The sequence below is a fragment of the Mus caroli genome, chromosome 15 (assembly GCF_900094665.2).
Source record: "Mus caroli chromosome 15, CAROLI_EIJ_v1.1, whole genome shotgun sequence".
NCBI lineage: Eukaryota > Metazoa > Chordata > Mammalia > Rodentia > Muridae > Mus > Mus caroli.
This window is the reverse complement of record NC_034584.1, coordinates 35,763,137-35,783,831: the sequence shown is the minus strand read 5'-3', so window position 1 is coordinate 35,783,831 and position 20,695 is coordinate 35,763,137. Positions and strand designations below refer to the sequence as shown.

Sequence of the window (20,695 nt, the reverse complement as noted above, 5' to 3'; positions counted from 1 at the left end):
CTTGGTGATTGGATGTATCAGTCATTATCAATTTGTAGCTCTTCATTTTGTGGCCTTTAGTGCTCTGGCCTTGCTGAGCACTTTGGGGGTCCCTCACGTTCACAGTTCCCCTCCTTCAGGAATTCCAGAGTGGTTATCAAGTCAATTCCTGGTGATCACGTACTGTCATCTAATTGCTACAAAGTTTCTCTCAAGTGATGGCTTCCTTACCTTGTTCCCATGAAATCATGGCGACAACAGAAGTTATATTTCATATGGAATCACCCCCAGTTCCCAAAGTTCATAATTTCCCATCTATGACATTTGTTAGTGAAATGAAATTTTGGACTACATACCTAGCAACCGTCTGTTACTAGTTTGAATGTTATCAGCTTGAATGGCTGTGCCTCCTTTAAAGCTAGCCTTAATCTGTAGTTGCTCCTATTAATTTCAAAGGAAATATAATATATAACTCAACTTGATTGTTGCCTCTAATCCTTCTCTTAGAAGAATACTCTAAAAGTCATATTTGTTTAATTATTGAAATTTACTTTATTGTTAATATTAATAGACTTTGGGGAGTTGAAGATTAAATGACACATGACCCCGGAGAGATACTTAAGTGGTTAAGAGCAGTCACTCACCTAAAGGATCTGCGTTCAATTCTCAGTACCTGCATCAGGTAGCTCACAACCACTTGGAGCTCCAGCTCCTGGGGAGTCAAATGCCTCTGGCCTCAGTGGTCACCCATACTGTATGCATATACCCACACTCGGATTCCACACACACTCATATCTTAAACTATTCAATCTTAAAAGGAGTAAATGTGTCAAGAAAATTGAGGCTTGGATAGAGGGGGGATAATCAAGGACTAAATGAAATTAGTAACATTCTGTGAATATCTTGTTTTCTCTCCTGCCTTTTCTGTTCAAAAAAGGTGATATATATATATATAATGAGAAACAGAGAAACGAGAAACCTAAATACTAAAAACTTATTAAAGTTGTTGTATATTTTCTTTAATGAACTGGGAATTTTCCTTGTGGATTTGCAGGCCTTGCAGGGTAGTTTTCTCTGGAAGACACATTTAACCTTTGCCCCTTCTTTCCAGAACTCTCATACCCATGCTCCCTGTTCCTCTCATGTCAATTTCCTGAATGTCAACTGTTTCTCTTTTTGACTCTACCCTTTGTCAGTGTTTGAAGTCGAGCTCACCTTGTCCATTGAAGTGGTCACTGGCTCATTTCTATACCTTGTCCTTGTCACCTTTTAGACAGTTAAAACAGTGCTTTTCAAACAGTAGGATGTGATCCATAAATGGGTCATGGAATCAATTTAGTGGGTCATGACTAGCATTTATAAATGAACTGGAATTGCCTAGACTAGAACAGAGAAGAATAGAATAGAAAATACCAGAGTGCACCCTACAACAAGGGTAACAACTATATTGTGAATATTTTTTTTTCACTTGTGAAATGGAGAAAGACTGTAGAGTCTCAAAATAGTTTTGCTACCAGAGTCATGGTTAAAAGCATTTCAAAAGCACTGAGTGGAAGCCTGGGGCTAGGAATTTATTTCCCATATATTGCATAGGTGGGGAAGTAATCTATTGATGAGCATACAGACACTCTTTAGATGCCATGTGTTAGGATATCTTTTAAAACTAATCAGATTATATTTCTTTCCTGAGGAAAAAAATCATAGGATCACAAGGGCAAAACAAAAGCTAGTTTATCCCTCAAATGGAAGCTGAGGGATAGCCCTCTTAGAATGATTATTTAGAATGCTTTTCTGTTTGAAACTTTCACTTTATCTCATCATTCATCTTAGTCCACACATTCTCATATTGTCCATTTTACTTGCTTTTTGGTCTGTGTCTTTCATGTTACCTCTCTCACCTTCGTAGTCATCATTTTGTTCTGTGAATGTAAGAGAACTTGCAAGTCATCTGATCAGACGTCCATGTGATTTCTTCATTTAATACTCTTGAAGTTGTAACGCCTAAGATACAACTGTGATGCTGTGATATCAAAAGGAAGGGTTAAAAAGATCCTTCTACTCATTTATTTGTCTCTCTGTTCTTTCATCTGAATTATACATGTGTATATAAATATACACATGTATACATGACATCTGATGGGTAATGAACACCTTTCCATAAAACACACATGATCTGTAAATGTAATGAATAGTTCTTTATTTTTAGAATCTGTCTATCCAATCTAGTAGGCACACAATCTCAAGAAACTGACATGTCAAAATTCCCTGGAGTATGACAAAATGAAAACAGGTTGTACTGGTTCCTTGGATTCTAGCAATGACTAAAAACTACATTTTCATGCAAACATAAATTACAAATGGAATTATGATAACTGATTACCCCCCAAAATGCACACAAATCACTTGTAATCCTGCCCTGGAGTGCTGTATAGTTGGCTCATTGCATATGCTCACAGTGCTTGTCAGGCTATTCAATCACAGCCACTTCCAATGGCAAAGTGTGCAGGGCTCTTCAGAAACCAGTATGTCTCTATTCCCCTAAATCTACTAGAAGGGCATCGAGAAGCACCAGAGCAGAGCACAGCTGGTTCACAATGGGAGTAATCCTGAGTGTGTATCTTCATTTTATTCATCTTCAATTTCTGTTTGACAGAATTTCACGCTGTTGGAAGATGTTACATTGACAGTTTAGAGATAATTCTCTCTCTAATCCAGAGAACAAGAGCCACTTGGGAAGTGACTGCAAATGTCCTCTGGGTGTCCCAGAGATATGCCTCATCCCTGAGCTGGAAGGAACACACCTCTGGGAAGAAAACAACTTTGATCAGTAATTCTCTTTGGAAAACATTAAGGGAAATAGATCTCTTGTGACTTGTGGGGTCTGTGATAATGAAGCCCTCCCCTTCAAGTGGCGGCCACTCTATCATTTCTCACTGTCCTCAGCAAGAGACTGAGAAGACAGGAGGAGATTCGTATTTCTTTTTTTTTTTAATTTTTTTATTATGTATTTTCCTCATTTACATTTCCAATGCTAACCCAAAAGTCCCCCATACCCTCGCCCCCCCCACACTCCCCTACCCACCCACTCCCACTTTTTGGCCCTGGCGTTCCCCTGTTTTGGGGCATATAAAGTTTGCAAGTCCAATGGGCCTCTCTTTCCACTGATGGCCGACTAGGCCATCTTTTGATACATATGCAGCTAGAGTTAAGAGCTCCGGGGTACTGGTTAGTTCATAATGTTGTTCCACCTATAGGGTTGCAGATCCCTTTAGCTCCTTGGGTACTTTCTCTAGCTTCTCCATTGGGGGGTCCTGTGATTCATCCAATAGCTGACTGTGAGCATCCACTTCTGTGTTTGCTAGGCCCTGGCATAGTCTCACAAGAGACAGCTATATCTCGGTCCTTTCAGCAAAATCTTGCTAGTGTATGAAATGGTGTCAGTGTTTAGAAGCTGATTATGGGATGGATCCCTGGATATGGCAGTCTCTAGATGGTCCATCCTTTTGTCACAGCTCCAAACTTTGTCTCTGTAACTCTTTCCATGGGTGTTTTGTTCCCAATTCTAAGAAGGGGCACAGTGTTCACACTTTGGTCTTCGTTCTTCTTGAGTTTCATGTGCTTTGTATCTTGTATCTGGGGTATTCTAAGTTTCTGAGTTAATATCCACTTATCAGTGAGTACATATCATGTAAGTTCTTTTGTAATTGGGTTACCTCACTCAGGATGATGCCCTCCAGGTCAATCCATTTGCCTAGGAATTTCATAAATTCATTCTTTTTAATAGCGGAGTAGTACTCCATTGTGTAAATGTACCACATTTTCTGTATCCATTCCTCTGTTGAGGGGCATCTGGGTTCTTTTAAGCTTCTGGCTATTATAAATAAGGCTGCTATAAACATAGTGGAGCATGTGTCTTTCGGCTTCTGTAAAGCAAAGGACACCGTCAATAAGACAAAAGGCCACCAACAGACTGGGAAAGGATCTTTACCTATCCTAAATCAGATAGGGGGCTAATATATAATATATATAAAGAACTCAAGAAGGTGGACTCCAGAAAATCAGATAACCCCATTAAAAATGGGGCTCAGAGCTAAACAAAGAATTCTCACCTGAGGAATACCGAATGGCTAAGAAGCACCTGAAAAAATGTTCAGCATCCTTAATCATCAGAGAAATGCAAATCAAAACAACCCTGAGATTCCACCTCACACCAGTCAGAATGGCTAAGATAAAAAATTCAGGTGACAGCAGATGCTGGCGAGGATGTGGAGAAAGAGGAACACTCCTTCATTGCTGGTGGGATTGCAAGCTTGTACAACCACTCTGGAAATCAGTCTGGCAGTTCCTCAGAAAATTGGACATAGTACTACCGGAGGATCCTTTCACAAATACTACATATTAAATGCAAAAGCTTTATAATGGTTGTATACAGAATATTTATTATATGCTTATTTACACCTAGATATTTGACATACTGTTGTGTGTGCATGTATAAAAATGACTACAAGTCTTTGAAGCTTGGGACTACTCATTCATTCTGTGTCCAGGATCTATCATTGCAAATGCCAGGGAAATGAATTAGTGAGTTCAATATAAATGCTTCATGAACTAAACAAGTTTGATTTCAGTGTAGTCTCTTCTCTTTCCCCATATCCACTGTCAGATGTCAGTTCCTTGCACTTAACTGTTGGAAAATGCTTTTTCACTGATGGTGATGTTTATGGCTTCAGATATGACCTTGGTGTTCTTAGCACTTGACATCCGTGGTTCCCTGAGAAAGAACGTGCATCTCATCTCTGTGAGGATTTGAATTCTCATCTCAGTTTACTCCTCAAGTTCACATGGGCCCAGTTTCTTTTCCTTATCCTGAAAACTACCTGTCTTACCTGTATAATTTTTTATGGGTCAAATTCCCTGTGGCTTGCAGGTCTGCAAAACTAATGCTTTCATTTAGTGAAGCATGTGACTTGCCCTTTGTGTCTACTGAATATCTATTTGTATTTTGTTTCATGAATGTCTTTACACAAACTGTTGAAACTATTAATTTTGTATTTTCGGGTTTTTTTTTGTTTTTGTTTGTTTGTTTGTTTGTTTTTGTTTTCGAGACAGGGTTTCTCTGTGTAGCCCTGGCTGTCCTGGAACTCACTCTGTATACCAGGCTGGCCTCAAACTCATAAACCCACCTGCCTCTGCCTCCCAAGTGCTGAGATTAAAAGCGTGCGCCACCACGCCCAGCAATTCTGTATTTTCTATAAGTGAAACTAAAAGGAGTGAAATGTAAAGAAACAGAAGCTAATAACAGACTGGTGGTGTTAAGTATTTCCAGTGTGTGCATGTATAACATATACAGATATATAGAGACAATAGACACATGGGCATGACTATATGAAATGCTAATATAGGTTGCATATTGTAAATACACATACAGATATGAATTATATTAACTACCTTGAAGGGCTCTATCATGGAAGAGACATGGTGGTGATGAGAGACAATAGGCTTCTATGTAACCTCTTGGTTCAGATGCAGTACAGTAAACATAGATCTTAACTCTGTTGTTCTAGCAGAAATCCCAACTGAGAATCCTTCTACTATCTCATCCTAAATCTTCTTCCATTATGCCCTCTCTGCATGAAAATCAGATAAGAGAGAACGTAAGTGGAAGGGGTACCATTGGGAGGCTAGAAAGAAAACTAAAGCCATTGTTCGTCCAGTGCTTGAGCAGAGTTATCATGAGACCAATTCCTAGAGCAATTGCTTTCGGTTCCATGGTGTGCCCTCTCATCCCACAGAAGCACAGAGTAACGAAGCAAAATACAGTAGTCAGATTAGAGATGCCTGTGTATGCATGGGTGGACAGCCATCCACTGGAGCATGGGAGACTTATTGGAGGCCAGAATCCTGAAGAATACTGTCTCTCCTTCCCCTAACAGCCAACAGTGCCAATAGTTCTCAGCCAGAGGTGATGCCTAATGGAGCCTTCCCCAGTTCATGCTGGAATGTTGGCTTGATTTTGTGCACGTCTTACACAGGCAGTCACAGCAGTTATCAGTCCAAAGTGCAACTGTTCTCTCATGTATAGGAGACACAGTGAGTTGCAAATTAAAAAAGGAAGGAAGAAAAAAGATAATATTTATGAGAAATTATGAGGGTAGATGGGGAGGATTTGTGAGAGTTGGAGCAGTGTATGAAGGGAAGGTATGATCAAATTATATTGTCTAAGTGTATGAGATTCTCTAATAATAGATTTTACAAAGAGATGGAGTCATTAGAAGGCTGGCTAAGGGAGCTCTATGCTGGTTTTGTTTCCCACATCTTCCCCACACTGGCCTGTGTATTGGTATTTGTTATCTAACCTACCACATAGCTCACGGGTTAGCAATACATGTGAAATCCTTTGGGTTAAAGGTAATTTTGCCTGTTAGCAGGGTCATGGTGTTCTAAGAACAAGGTTAACAATAGGAAGACTACCATTAACCTGAACTCCTAAATAATTGCCTGGTCCTCGTGTCTATGGACACCAGGGATGAACTTTTTTGTCATAAGTAACTGGAATTTCATGTTAATATCACTACACTAATATACTGACATTCAAAAAATGATCTTCTTTGAATATGTAAGACTAGAAAATTGTTCTTCTAGGATAAATCAAGGCCAAGATATTATGAAGCAGTACTCTTTAGAGTGCCTAGGGGCATTTTCAGTATGGAGATGGTGGCTAGAGAGTCTTGTCATGACGTTGGCTAGTAATCTCATTTACTGAGCGTCCTCCTTTAGTTACAAATGAGCAGGGTTGTTTCCCTGATTCATCATTTGATATAAAGTATCTGTCATGATTTTAGCATATCTACTTGATCAACAAGCACACAAAACTAATCAAGAATTGAATCAGCAAAGAGTCCAACCATTTAATGTCTTGTTAATCACAGTAAAGAAAACAGACTTGATACTAGTGGTAATGGGGGAGTCATTGGGAGATTTAAAAAGAATGTGAGAGCAGTCAGATTTTATCATCAGAAAGATCACTGTAGTAAAAATACGTTTTTCAACCTGAAATGGGCTTATGACTCAGAGTGTGTCAGTTTGAGAATTATCTTGTAATAATTAAAATTTATCTTCTAACAATCAAGGTATCAGATGGTTGCACGGTAGTCTTAAACTAGACTTTAGTGATCTTATGAATGGAGATAAGAAAATGAATTTATGTCTAGAAGGGGAACTGACAGGATGGGAGATTATCTCAAATGGGAGGCTATAGACTGAGAGAGGGGAAAACATGATTACAGCCAAGGTCAAGGTGACCCAATGGGTGGTACTGATATTGCACCGTAGGGAATAGCAATAGAATGGATGGGAAAGGGAATTGCGTTCTTCTCAACAGTTGATCTTGCCACACAATGACCTCTTCATTTAGTATCTTCTAGAAATAGTCCCATTCCGACTTTCTCCTCAAATCATTCCCTTTTTTGTTTTCTGCTTTATTTTATTTGAAGAAATTTTATTACTTGACGTTTCGTATTTCCCAGAGTAACTTGTCTCAGGATTCTTGAGACTGGATAATATACCTTCCTATATTTCTGTTATTCCTCGCAACCATGTATTATGTACTGTAGGAACGTAATATGTCCACTTGTGTCATTTTATTCTGCACTTTACCCGAAACCAACTGAAGACAAAAATCTGTCTTCTGACATTTGATTCTCACAGCTACAGTGGGATCCCCAGGGGAGGGGAGGCATGGATAAATGAAGGAAACAGAATGATTTTGTAGAGGAACAAATTGAAAGCAACTAACAACATTTGTTCTCACACTCTTTGTTTCTGTTTGAAATTTGTGACATGCAGTGAGCACAGATGGCACAGGACTGGATCTGCACAAGCTCCTCCACTCTCATTCAATCTCCCCATTTCTCCTTAACCCCCTACCAGGAGTGGTCACAAATCCCAGAATGGCTCCAGTATTCCCCTAAGCATTTGTCTCTGATCACAGTGGGAGTCCACCAATCTTGTTAATAGACTCCACAAGTGTTTCCTCCTCAAAATTAATAATTGAAAATGAGAAACTTGTGCATAAGTGACCTGAAAATATACCATGGAAAATGGTGTGTTCAAAAGTTCTGCTCTGCTCTCGGTATTACCATAGAATCAAAATAAAGTATTGGGGGTGCCCCTGCTGTTTCTGGTCTTCAAACGCAATGACTCTCTTTTGTAAATGGATGCAAACTTATTTAATATGTTTCAGGGATGAAATCTCTAAGCTTAAATAGTAGAAATGAAGAACTATACTAGTCTACTTACAATACTTAGATTTTAAGACCCTGTGGCTGAAGACATCACAAAGTTTGGCAGAAAAACAAAGAAATCTTACTAGAACTGATCTGGAAGCCTCTACCTTAACTAGCTAGCTTTCATAGTGCTGGAAGTTATAATGCAAAGGGGGGGTCTTCAATGAGCTTATCAAGCTGTAGACAAACTGCCAGGTAAGAGACTCAATACTGGTCCAATAGTAGGTTGGTAGGGTTAAATAACTGCTTCTTAATGGGAAGGATTTGAGGACCATCCCACTGGATGGAGTTCATGTCTGTTATTGCAAATCTCATTTAAGTCCCATGGCTACCTGGATCAGAGGCCCAAAAGGGATAGTCACCGTTTCTCATTTTGCTAAATGTTTTGTGTGTTGCTGAACTGCCTCCTAAATATGTATGTATATATCCATAAGTGAGTGGTGCCCCGAGTCTTGCTCAGGGAAGCTTCTTTTTATACTAAATGGTAGTAAGTGCAGAGAATAATGGCTGGTCAATATACTGATAAAAGGTGACTATGAAATGCTAAGCCCTCAATGGGACATCCATAACAGGACATTCCCACTCCAAGGCTCAAAGGATATCAAAGAAGAGACTGCAGAAAGGATGCAAGAGATGGAAGATAAGGGGTAGGGATGAGAAATATTGTGTTCTGGACATGAGGTGTCCATTGCTCTCATGAACTCATAACTGCTCCCATTGCTTGTACATGGGCTGTATTAAGACTGATCCTCCAACATTCATTCATGATCATGGGATCCTGCTTTTCCTTAGAAACTGTTGGCTTTTAAAAGCCTCTGAGGGAAGACTTACTACTGTTTCAGTCATGTAACTACTGAGAACAGACAGTCCCATGCTCCAGTGAACAGTACCATGCCTATGTCCATGAGATCAGGCCTGGTTAAGCCTGGTAGGTTTCAAAACAAAATCAAAACAACAAAAGCAGACTGAGGACTTGTATGGAGGGGCATGAATAAGTGTGCTGAGAGGATGGAGTTTCTGAGTGTAAACTATTATATGCTTGGATTGAATTATCAAATAAAACAATGAAATACAATACAAAATAAACGGAGAGACTCAGACTTGAATGGAACTTTCAAGACTATTGAGTTCAGTTGGGTTGGAAAACGAAGAGTTTTGAGGTAAGGAATAAAGGCAGATATCACTGCAGGGCAAAACCACAGAAAACACATGTAACAGCTGTGTCCTTTACAACATTACTCCTAAAAGCTTCTCCATTTTATACCTGCAGCATTGGCATTGAATGGTCACTCCATAAAATTCAGGCTCATCTGCTTTCTCTATTTAGGCAGGGTCCACTGTTTAATAGGATCCTTGAATGTTGGATGTGGACATAGGAGTCTTATATCCTAGTGACTTCAGCTTAGTCCTCCCTAGAAGGGCTCTGCAGATGACTGTGCGTATCATGGCATTTCAGAGGGTAGGGATGAGTCTTAAAACAAATACAACTACATACTTGGGAATATTCCTTATTACTAAATAACTTTTTTAATGTACTTGTTCGATTAACCGACTTGCACATTGTTGAGGGGGCTCTGTCCATTTTTTTTTTTGTATCAGTTTAAAAAGGCACATGCTAATTTTGTACCAAGGCAAATGGATATAATGGATGAAGCCAAGTTATGAAATTTGTTAGAGGCAACACATGCTTGTGTAGATGCTGAGCTCTCACTGGGGACATCCATGCATGGAAGCACAAAGAGAAACACAAACGTCCAACTTCAATATGTCTGTGGGTGTCCTGCTATTGTCTTTCTCAGTCTATAAAGCCTCATGTGCCTACTCTTAGTTTCACAGAAAAAGACTATATTATATCTATGTATTTTAAATAAATATAGTATTGCACATTTAATTATGTACATGATATGATTATGTACATTTATATAATTGTGTACATGATATGATTAACTGCTTTCTCTTCCAGGTCACTAGTGAGTTTGATACATTTGTAGCATCAGAATCCAGGTGATATCACATGTTGGAAATGAAATGTGTGATCATAGAATTGTTGGCAAGTTAAAAACCTCTGACATCCTTCTCTAATGTGAAGATAAAACTTTGAAATTAATACATTATTTGTATGCAAAACGGGGCAGCTGGGGTTGCTGAAAACAGTTTATTCTCTTTCAATCCTGTTTACTCTATTAATATACTGAGCAAATTCTTTTAGCTAGATAGTGCCAAAGTAAACTTGTGCTTAGCTTGTGTCTGATTTTCATGATTCTCTGAATTAATAAGGTTTATTAAGTTCCAAATAGATGCACTGCCTTGTGCATAGTTGGCGCCAGACTTAATTATGTCCCACAACTGGGTCATCAGTGATCAGCTGGGATATGTTGCTTTAGGTGTCTGATTCTTGATAGGGTGACACTGACATTTGTCAATAACATTTATGTCTCAATCACTTGTTGCATGGCCACACACTTGTAGAACTTGGCCCAGAACCTCTTTTCTTTAATGTCTTCATCTACAAGTAGATGTTGACCAGAGTAACTCATCATCTCCTTGTAGAGGACCAAATAATGGTTCTAATAATGGGACCTAACACTTATAGTCTATAAATGTTAGCATGTAAGAAGAAAAACTTTTGTCTATGTGATTAATGATTGTCACATGGAAAGATTACACCAGATCATTCCTGTAGGCATTAAAGGCACTTATCAGTGTCCTAAAAACAGGCAAATAGGAGGCGCTGAGTCCATGGAGACAGAGAATGGAACAACTCAGTCACTAGATAACCATTGTTGGCATCGAGGGAGCTGGGAGACCCAGAGTAGGAATTATTCCATGGTGACTGCAGAAGCAACACAGGCTCCACATCCGCAAAAGGATACATTTCTGTTCGCAATAACAAAGTTTGTAGAAATTTGTTACAAGAGACACCAAGAAACAGCTGGAGCCCTCCTGTACTTCTATTGACATTTGAGCTGAGTTTACAGGTATCAAGGGGAAGGACAGAAGAGCTGTGATTTCTGGTGTTTGAGTTGTTCTTTTCTACCCGAAGAGAAACTGAGATAAGGGGATACTGTCCAAGCTAAGCTTTCAGGACTAATCTAGGGTATAGCTGTTTTCCTCAGCTCCTCCTCAAGCTACAGTTTTCAGACACACACACACCCACCCCAAAATAAATACTTTGTAAGTTTTACAGTAGGAGGTACCAAGGAGAAAGCGAAGGACAGGATCAAGGCAGACCTCTGACTGTTCCCTATGGTATGTTTCCTAATAGCAACTGTGACATGGGCAATTGTAGAACCCTGTGCATCTGGAGTGTTCCTAAAGGCAGGTGAAGGGCAATCTCATCCTCTAGTGTCACCAGCACAGGCTGGTGGGACATGGACTGTAATTCAGCTTCTTGGGATTTAGCACTGTGAGCCATAAGAGTTGGGCTCCCCAGCTTCCTGCAGGGCTCCAGTGCCAAGGAACCCACAGTAACCAAGACTTCAACAGAATGCAGAATATTCCCTCCATGAAATACTATTTTCCCTTCTGCTTCTCCAGTATGCAGGCAGGTTTGGGATTACTTTCTTAAGTTCCCCAATGCTTTTCAGTCCCCTCATGCTTTTATATATATATTGACTATTTTCCTACATAAAACTCTTGTTAAAAATAATTTATGACAGACTTTCCTGGTAAACAGCTTCAGATATGGATGTAGTTTTATTTTTCTACAAGAGTCAGCCACCATATTTAAAAGAAATTTCTTGAAAACTTTCTGGCACATTGCTCCTTTCCATCAACAATGTAATGAAATAAGGTTAACCTTCAAGTAATCACTCATATATTCTTTGATTTTTTTTTATTCACTTAGATATTAATGCACAAACCTTTTTCTGTTTCCATTATCCGTTTAACAATCCATTCGCTGATACTTAAAATACATTCTTGAGGTCCAGGAGTGATGAAAGGGAAAGTAATAGACAGATGTTGAAATTAAAAGCATCCTAGATGCTTTCCAGGACCTAGTTCTTTAATTTGTGTTTTAATTCACTCTTTGAGATTAATTTATTCTTAACATAATTTTATGGTGATCAAGCCCGAGTCATACACAGAAACTGCTGATACTAACTCATGAAATTAGACTCAGCTGAATGTAAAACCTGAGCATCTAGCTTTCATGCCAAACATTTAAAACTGATCCTACCAAAAGGAAGGGTTTAGTATTAAAAGATGACATTGAAGACAAATGAGGAATTTGGAGGAGGCTGTCGCTTACTTCTTAAATCCCTAAGACTGAAAATACCTATTACTCAGACATTTCATTTTTTATGTGGCAAAGTAACCCAAGATGAGATTATTTCAACTCTATGAAAACTGGAATCTAGAAATAATATCATCTAAAAAAGTCTTTAAGTACTTTTGGCTTTTAATAAAAAAGATTAATATTGTTGTGGAGCAAGATTTGTCTACTGTTTATTGACATTACTGAGTTACAGAAACAAAGGCATTTTTTTTCTGAGTGTGTGCTTGATGTGCAGTACTGTCAAGGGCTTTGTCCCTTCCATAAATTTATAGGAAAAATCACCTATGAAATAAACAGATCTTAGTTATTTTATTCTTTCAATTTCAATTAGAGAAATATTTCTCTTCATAGGCATAATGTGCTATACCTGTGTTTTGTAATTTTCATTTCTTTGCCTGTTGGGTGTGAAATCACTAAGCAAAAGGGAATTGGTCCTAATGTTAATGAATTTAACATACAAAAGTATTGGATTGCCTGCCAATGCCTCTGATGACAGACTGAATTATGTCCTAATAGTTATTGGAGTCTTTGGGGGGCATAAGGCTGTAGGGGAGCTCTTCAGAGCTTACTTTCCTAAAGATATGCCCAGACAAGAATGGGGGAAATGCTTCTCCCTGGGATTACTTGTGAAGTAGTGTAGAACACACAGCAGGGAGCCATGGATTCACCCAAGACACAGAGAACCTGGAAGCTGTGAGTACTAGGTAAGAAGTGCTATTTCCACCGCTTTCTCCATCTGCCATTGATGCACACTAAGGATGTAACATCAGATGTTCCTTCTGATGCTTTTGAGCAATCATGTTGCAAAGGAAACGCAGAGTGCAGCATGGGGGGATGAGTGTTACCACTAAGCAGTGTAGTCACACTTGCACGGGCAGTGGTTTCCAGAGGCATCACACACTCTGGAAATCTCCACAGCTGCTCAAGTTCTAGAGTGCAAGCTGAAGTAGGCTGACCTGACATCACTGAAGTGTTTTCCCTTACAAAGGCTGCCTTCTTTTGAGTCACATGGAAGGCACTTGGCACTACCATGTGCCTCTGCTTTACTGTGTGGTGTGGATGCACAGACAGCTGAGAATAATTTCCAGGTTTCTGCTTCTTTCTTGTTAGCTTTTAGACTTTTGGCACTTAAAAATTTGAAACCTCTGGTACTGCTGGAAAACGAAAAAGGATTCCATGTCCTTAACGGCCCTTACAATGATTTACTTTTTGGGTTTAATTGGAACGTTAACATATATGCTGAATATAATTTTTTAAACTGAGGTCTGATTGTAAGCATTAATTGAGTGGTCTGAATATCAATGGTAAAAAGGCGATGGTTTATAGTCATTGATTGCATTTAGACTGTTCTATGGAATTTAAATCCATTACCGAATACTAACATCTGTCAAATGGGGGCACCTCTAATCTCAGTTTGTTGTTGCTGTTGTTCTTGTTGCTTCTGCTGCTGTTTCTAGTCACAGTAGTGTGGTGTGGTGTCCTAGGCTGATATGCCTTGAAAATAAGTGAGTAAGGCTGAATTAAATGAAACACTGGCTGTCACAGCCATTTTTGAGGGAAACTTGCCAACAGAAATGAACAGGGAACTGAATATAAAGTATTGCTATTTACTGTGTGGCAATTAGAGCTAGATATTTTACCTGGTGCTCAGGGTGACAAAAAGCCCAGACCATCAAACGTCTCCAACAATTTGGAATTTTATTCCATCCATGTACATGCATAGTAACAACATTTGTTGAGAAATTATTTCTATCAGAAGTAGAACATTATCTTCGTGATCACCAGGTGCAGTATTGCTACTCTTATATTTAAATAGATCTTATATATGAATTAAATTCATACTTGCAGCATTGAGTTTAGGGGTTCGATTTAGACTGTGCCTTTCAAAAGATAAAACTGATTATACTACTCCATTACTGACAATACTGCTTCCAGTAATTTTGTTCATTCTTTATAAAGTATTGCATTTAACAGCAAAGGTTTAAAAATTGAGACAGGGCTGCATCGGCGAAAGAAAATACAAGTACTATACAAGAAAGAAATGCCATCTTCACTTAACATACATGTTTCAGTTTGAGAAAATGGACAGAAATATACGGCTACATACGAATGCAAAGCCTAGTGACTAAGAGACTGTATTTGCTAAAATATAAAGTGCAATTGGAGCCTGATTATCCAAGAATTGAAATCTTAAGGCGAACTTATAGCATGTGTATTTAGAACATGTTTGCAGGTTATATTTTAGCATATACGAATATCTGCAACAGCATATAAGAAAAAATCAGAATACACAAGTGCTTTTGAAGCTATTTCTAAAATGCTCTTCTGTATTGTTTGTGACTATTTTCTTTAAAAGCTACTATACAGTGCAAACCATATGTGCTACACAATAACTATACAATCATTACAAATGACTTTAATATAAAGTTTTTAAATAAAAATAACATAACCACAGCTATGAATACTGCTGGTAAAATAAATTAATTCTTTTTCTGAAAATGGCACCAATAATACACTTTACTAATGGTCTGTAATGAAATTACACCTTAAGTCTTCAATTCAGCCATAATGAATTATCTCCTGATTGCCAGATGTAATTCAAACAGCGTCTTTGTTTTCTGGACTGTTTAGAAGAACATACTAAACACGGGTACCAAAGGTGACTGCTTTCTTTAGTAACTCAGTTAGTTCATTTGACATGTTCTGCTGCATGTGATGAGCAATAAAACTTCTTGTGAGTTATAAAGTTCGAAAGATTATTGAACTGGATATCGCATAGCCGGCAGTATTTCCCACTGCTGGGAGCCTGGCTGGAGCCATTCACACCTTTTGCTATGCTAGACAACTGTTCTTCTGCGCAGGGAATTCCTGGGGAGACATTCTCATTTGCAGCTAATGGGTTCTCAGAGATCCACGAAGGGGATTTGTGGCCATCTTCGTGCTGGGTATTCTGGGAAATGTTCTCTTGCTGTGGGTTGGCCGTAGGTCTTTCATCTTGCTTGAGTCCACCATTCACTATGACCATGCCTCTGTTTTTGGGCAACAATGGCAGAGAATCTTTCTTGGGTACGGCACACCCATTTGAGGAGGCCTGGCCTTTAGGTGATTCATTTTCTGTATTTGTGCTTTGTTCGACGTCAGTGTTGTGGATAACAAGAGAACTGGCGATATAGTCGCTTGGCTTTATCCCATAGTATGGAGAAAGCTGGTCAGCTCCTTTCGTCTTCTTTATTGCTCCAGGGTAAAGGCATTGGGGAAGAAACAAATGTTTGTTTTCTTCTTTTGTAGCAATGAGCTGAGCTGCTTCACTGAAGACTTTCAGGCCTTGCAAGGTTGCCAAGTGGGATGAAAACAAGTTTCCGTTGGGAGATGGTTGCTTTGGATTCCCATTCTTCTCACATTTGATCACGTTTCTTTCAAAGCTGACTTCAGGGCTGTTCCGTTCACTTTCTGGATTTGGAAACACTTTACCATCAAGCTGACCCAGGTCATTACGCTGATGTGCAGTGACAGGGCAGAAATTCTGCTTGTGCGCCAGATAGTTCTCGACCTTATTGAAGCTGATCTTGCACACTGTGCACTCGTGGTAGTCTAGTAGCCTCTTAGGAGATGCTGTCGTCCGCTCAGACTGTGATAAACACTTTTTGCTGAGATCTATAGGGACATCCATCTCCAAGCAGGAAACATTGGAATGGGTCGTGTCACATTTGGGAACCGGAACACATTTGTTCATGGCCAGTGATGTTTCCAAGTGCTTAGAGACAATTCCTGGGAAGATGTCGCATCTTGGGTGATAGCATTCTCCTAGCCCTTCGGTGGGCTCTTGAGTGGAGCTACAAGGATTGCTTAGGTTGGCTACATCAAGAAATCTCTGCTGGACCAGAGGCGGCCTTTGCTCCTGCTCAGGTAGGCACATTTCGTACATCTTTCTTCGCTTGCGTGTGCGCATGGTTCTCTGCATGGCCGGCACTTTGTTGGAAGCAGACCTCTTTAGGGGAGGGTCATGGCGTGTTGCACAGTAATACTGTTTGTGGACCATATAGGTTTCATGCCTGCTGAAGGTGATGTTACAAGCTTCACAGGTAGTCTTATTTGGGTCACTTTCCCCATCCACTAAGGGACCGCTGGGATTTTTCACATCAACAGGCTTTCCATTTATTTTGTCATCACTACTGTTGGAGGTGGGCAACTTTTTGACTTGAGTGGAAAAGTCCTTCTCATGGCCTTTCCCGTTTGGCCCAATCAAATCTAAAACGGTGGAAGAGTTGATGCAGGATGTTTGAAGGAGTGGGTTCTCTGGGTCCGATGAATGAGCGGCTGGGTTGAGAAGGTTTATGGAAGTCTGGCCAGTGTTAGGACTCACAGCCTCCGGCATTTTTTCAGCAACACTCGGAAACTCAGGGGATTTAGCCATCTGCTGCCATCGGCTGCTGCAGTAGTGCTTTTTGTGAACTAGATAGTTATCCAAATTATTGAATGTTATGTTACACTCAAAGCACGTAGCCCCTTTGGGCATCAAAGGGCTATAAATCACAGGAGGGTAGCTACTACTCCCATGCCTCAGTCGACGGTGTACCAGCTCGGACATCTTCGCCAAGATCTCTGAAGCCTGGGGGACCATCGTGATGTCTTGGGGAAAAGCAAACTGAGACAGGAAAGGTCCCACAGGGAAAGAGGGCCCGATGTTGGGTTGCACTGGAGATGAGGCAAGTCTGGGACTGGAGGGCTCAGACTTTATTTTTGTGTAAGAGAAGTTTTGCTTGTTGGTGGCAGGCTGTATCTCTGGTCTCTGATTGGTGAGGAAGAGTTGAGTCTTTTTCTCACACTTGTCCAGCTCTGTGTCTGAGCTTGCATCCTTAGTCGGCATGGCCTTTTGGCTCTGGGAGAGGTCACTTCTGGCCAACAAGTCTGTGGCTGGCTGTAAGCTGTCTTCCGTTCCACTTGGGGAGTGCTCCAGGTCGCTTTCTCTGGGAAGTTTGCCACTGGGAACATGGAGCTCCTGGTGCTGCAGTAGCTCCCTCTGGGTTTGAAAGCCAAAATGGCAGTGGTTGCATCGGAAGGCGGCTTGAGTGAGATGCGAGAACAGGTGTTGGTGGAAGTTGATCACAGAATCAGCAGTGTAGCTACAGACCGTGCATTTTAAGCTCGCGCCAGGAGGCAGGAACTCTTCCATTTTCACACCTGGAAAGACACGCAAAGCAGGAGAGCTGAGAGCCACACCTGTTTGTTACCCAGTGATGGAAATCTTTACTAGTGAGCTGAGTCCCCAGCACAGCAGAAACAGAAATCCTTCGTAACCTCACTTATGATACTAAGATTTTGGTGACACATGTAATAATTTCCCAGCCTCTTTGTGAGTGTTATGGTATAGATGTGGAGAACTATTAGTGATTCTACTTTATAGGTCAATAAACAAACAAACAAACAAACAAAACTAAGAAAGTTAATTATAACAATCAAGCTGTGAAACATGGATGTCGAAGACCAAGACTTGGGCTTATAATTTTTAAGCCATCCAAATACTATCCTCTATAGTAGAAAGAAGTAACAGGGTATTCTCTAATATTATGTATAATATTAATATAATATATAATATAATAATGTAATAATATATTAGAATATTAGAATGGCTACAAGCTACTGAATCCCTACATGCAAGAAGAAATTACAGGGTTTTAGCAACCACTTGGCTCATTTGTTATCTTTTATCTGAATATATTTATTTGTTGGTTTTACTGAATGTGGTTTATCTGTATCTAGGACTGATGTTTGGCTGGTAAACACTGGAAGGCTAATAAAGATTGTTTAGAACAGTGCCCATGCTGGTTGATCACTGCCTGTTTCTGATCAGTTATTGCCACTGATGGTGGAGGCAAGTATCATGGAGATCAACTTCTGCTTCTGTTTGTACAGAATGGGAACAGACTTGGCTTATCTTTTCTGTATCTTCTCTATACTGAGAGTTTAGAGCCAGCTCCGTCTACATAATGAGTGTCAGGACAGCCAGGTAGAGAGTCAGTGCCACAACTAAACTGAATTGAACTAAAGTAAACTAAACTAGAAAAAAAAAACTAAAACATTTAAATTTAATACAATTTTATACTTTTTTTTTTTCAAAAAGAAGAATTAGGATGCCATGAGATTAAGCTAACAATAGATGGGGTCCATTTCAAATATAAGTGAGAATAGATTCTACCTTGTTGTTTTTCTTAGGGAATTTAGAGTGGTTTCATGTCATAAAAATCAATTAAGCTTTAACCATGCATACTCTGTAAACTGAGGGGTTTTTTAATTGAATCTACCAAAATAGCAGCTTCAGTGTTGTGCAGCAGCTCCTATTTTAATGTACCTACTATTTCTTCCTTAACACAGGGAGAGCGCCGTGATCAGTTTGCAAAGTTCATGTAACATTTAAAGCAAGAAATATGCATGGCATTAAACAAAGGGAAAAGAAATAATGCTATTTTGATGAAGAGGAAAATGAATGTAATGATTTGGCCCATAGTCTAAGCACTATCATAGGTATTGAAGAAATCAGTCAAGTCTTTCAGTTAAAATATGCTACATCTAAATAGTATAAAAGAACACTGCTTGGTTCAGTAAAATTATGTATGTATGTATGTATGTATATATATATGTATATATGTATGTATGTATATATGTATGTATGCACATATGCATGTTTCTCTCTCTATGAATATATTATAGATAGTATGTATGTATGCATGTGTGAACGTATGTATGTGTAGAAAGAATAGAGAGTACCCCAAAGCAACTGCAGAAACATTAGAGGCCCTTACCACTGTGTGAATTCAGGTGCATTTCTAGAGCTCGGGCATTGGAAAAGCTCTTGGTGCATTGTGGGAAGGGGCACAGGCTGGAAATCTGATGCGAGTTGTCTTCATTTTCTTCTGACACTGGAGCAGCTTCTCTTTGCCTCCCACTACAGTAGTACATCAAATGGGCTTGCAGGTTCCGCTCGCTCCGGTACCAGATGCCACAGGACTTACAAGGGAATATATCCTCTGCAGCAAAACCAGAGACATGTTAGCTGCTTGTCTGCGGGAGTGAGATGAGGAGAAGGCAACATTTAAGTTGATCTTTCTGAGTCTGCTTCCAGGTTCTGCTGGGAGCATCAGTGATTATGATCTTGCATCTTTGGCAGATCAGGACTAGGCTTTTAAAGGAATGGTACACTCTGTAAGTCAAGTTCCCATGGACTGTTCGGAAAGGAATACTCTAGGAGATGCCAATATTAAAAAAACAAAAATCATTTCATTTTATACTCATGGGTTAAAGCGACGTGCACTTGTAATAGCAATGAGAGTTGGTTTGTCTGGTTAGTTAAAAGCTAAGAATGTGGTGACACTGATTAGTGTCGCTGCAGCCTCTGATAGAGGAAACAGAAGGAGCAAGCACCTGAGGTGCTATTTAGGTGTCCACTAGGCTTCTGAAGGATAGTGATATCGGTAGGGACCAGTCAGGTAGGCGGTTAGAGGGCTGATAATGTTGGGCCTTAGATCTGATGTGAAGGATGAAATGAACTTATTCAGGTGGAGAAAAAAATTCCTGTCATTTTGATAAGAGCAACAGTGTAGAGAGAAAGTCACCTGACCCTGAGAGAACCTGGGTGAAGGCTTGCTTAGTGGCTGTGTGGTATTGTGGAGGCAAACAGCAAGACAGAATATACAGGGTCTCGCAGGCTCTTCTGAGAGGCTTTCTTTATGTCTCTGGGATTCTCGGGAATCAGGTAGTTAATGTGGAAGGAACAGTCTCTAAGGGTAGAAGGCAGGTGCTATTAATTAAGTGAAATATACCGCAGCTTGAATTCTAGCCTCAGTGAGTGATTTTCAGGACTTCATTCAGAAAATTTCTTCATATATGTGTATTTTCCTCCTCATATAGCTACAGTTGAGGAAACCACAGTTGACTGCCTTACATAAGACCATGTGAAGCAGTGGCCTTTAATATAGCTCCTCATATTGTAGTGACTCCCCCAAACATAAAATTATTTTCATTGCTACATCGTAATTAATTTTGCTACTGTTATGAATCATAATATAAATGTTTTTGGAGATTAAAGCTTTGCCAAAAAGTTTTCATCTCAGAGGTTGAGAAGCCTTTTACACTTAAACTTCCTTCCAGACTGTCT

General features: G+C 39.7%; 1 protein-coding gene across 3 annotated transcripts in view; it reads right to left on the bottom strand.

The window, feature by feature from the left end:
• Positions 1 to 14,218: 14,218 nt before the first annotated feature.
• The window catches only part of Zfpm2 (zinc finger protein, FOG family member 2), a 437,880-nt gene continuing 431,403 nt past the window's right edge, over positions 14,219 to 20,695 (bottom strand). For 2 of the 3 annotated variants that reach the window (XM_021183129.1, XM_029469633.1), the window contains 2 exons: positions 19,344 to 19,568; positions 14,223 to 17,724 (listed from right to left, as the gene is read on the bottom strand). In XM_021183129.1, the coding sequence (XP_021038788.1) occupies positions 15,233 to 17,724; positions 19,344 to 19,568 (2,717 nt within the window). In that variant the 3' untranslated portion in view covers positions 14,223 to 15,232. Of the gene's footprint in view, positions 17,725 to 19,343; positions 19,569 to 20,695 lie in introns of all 3 variants that reach the window. The other variant, XM_021183128.2, reaches the window with a different exon arrangement.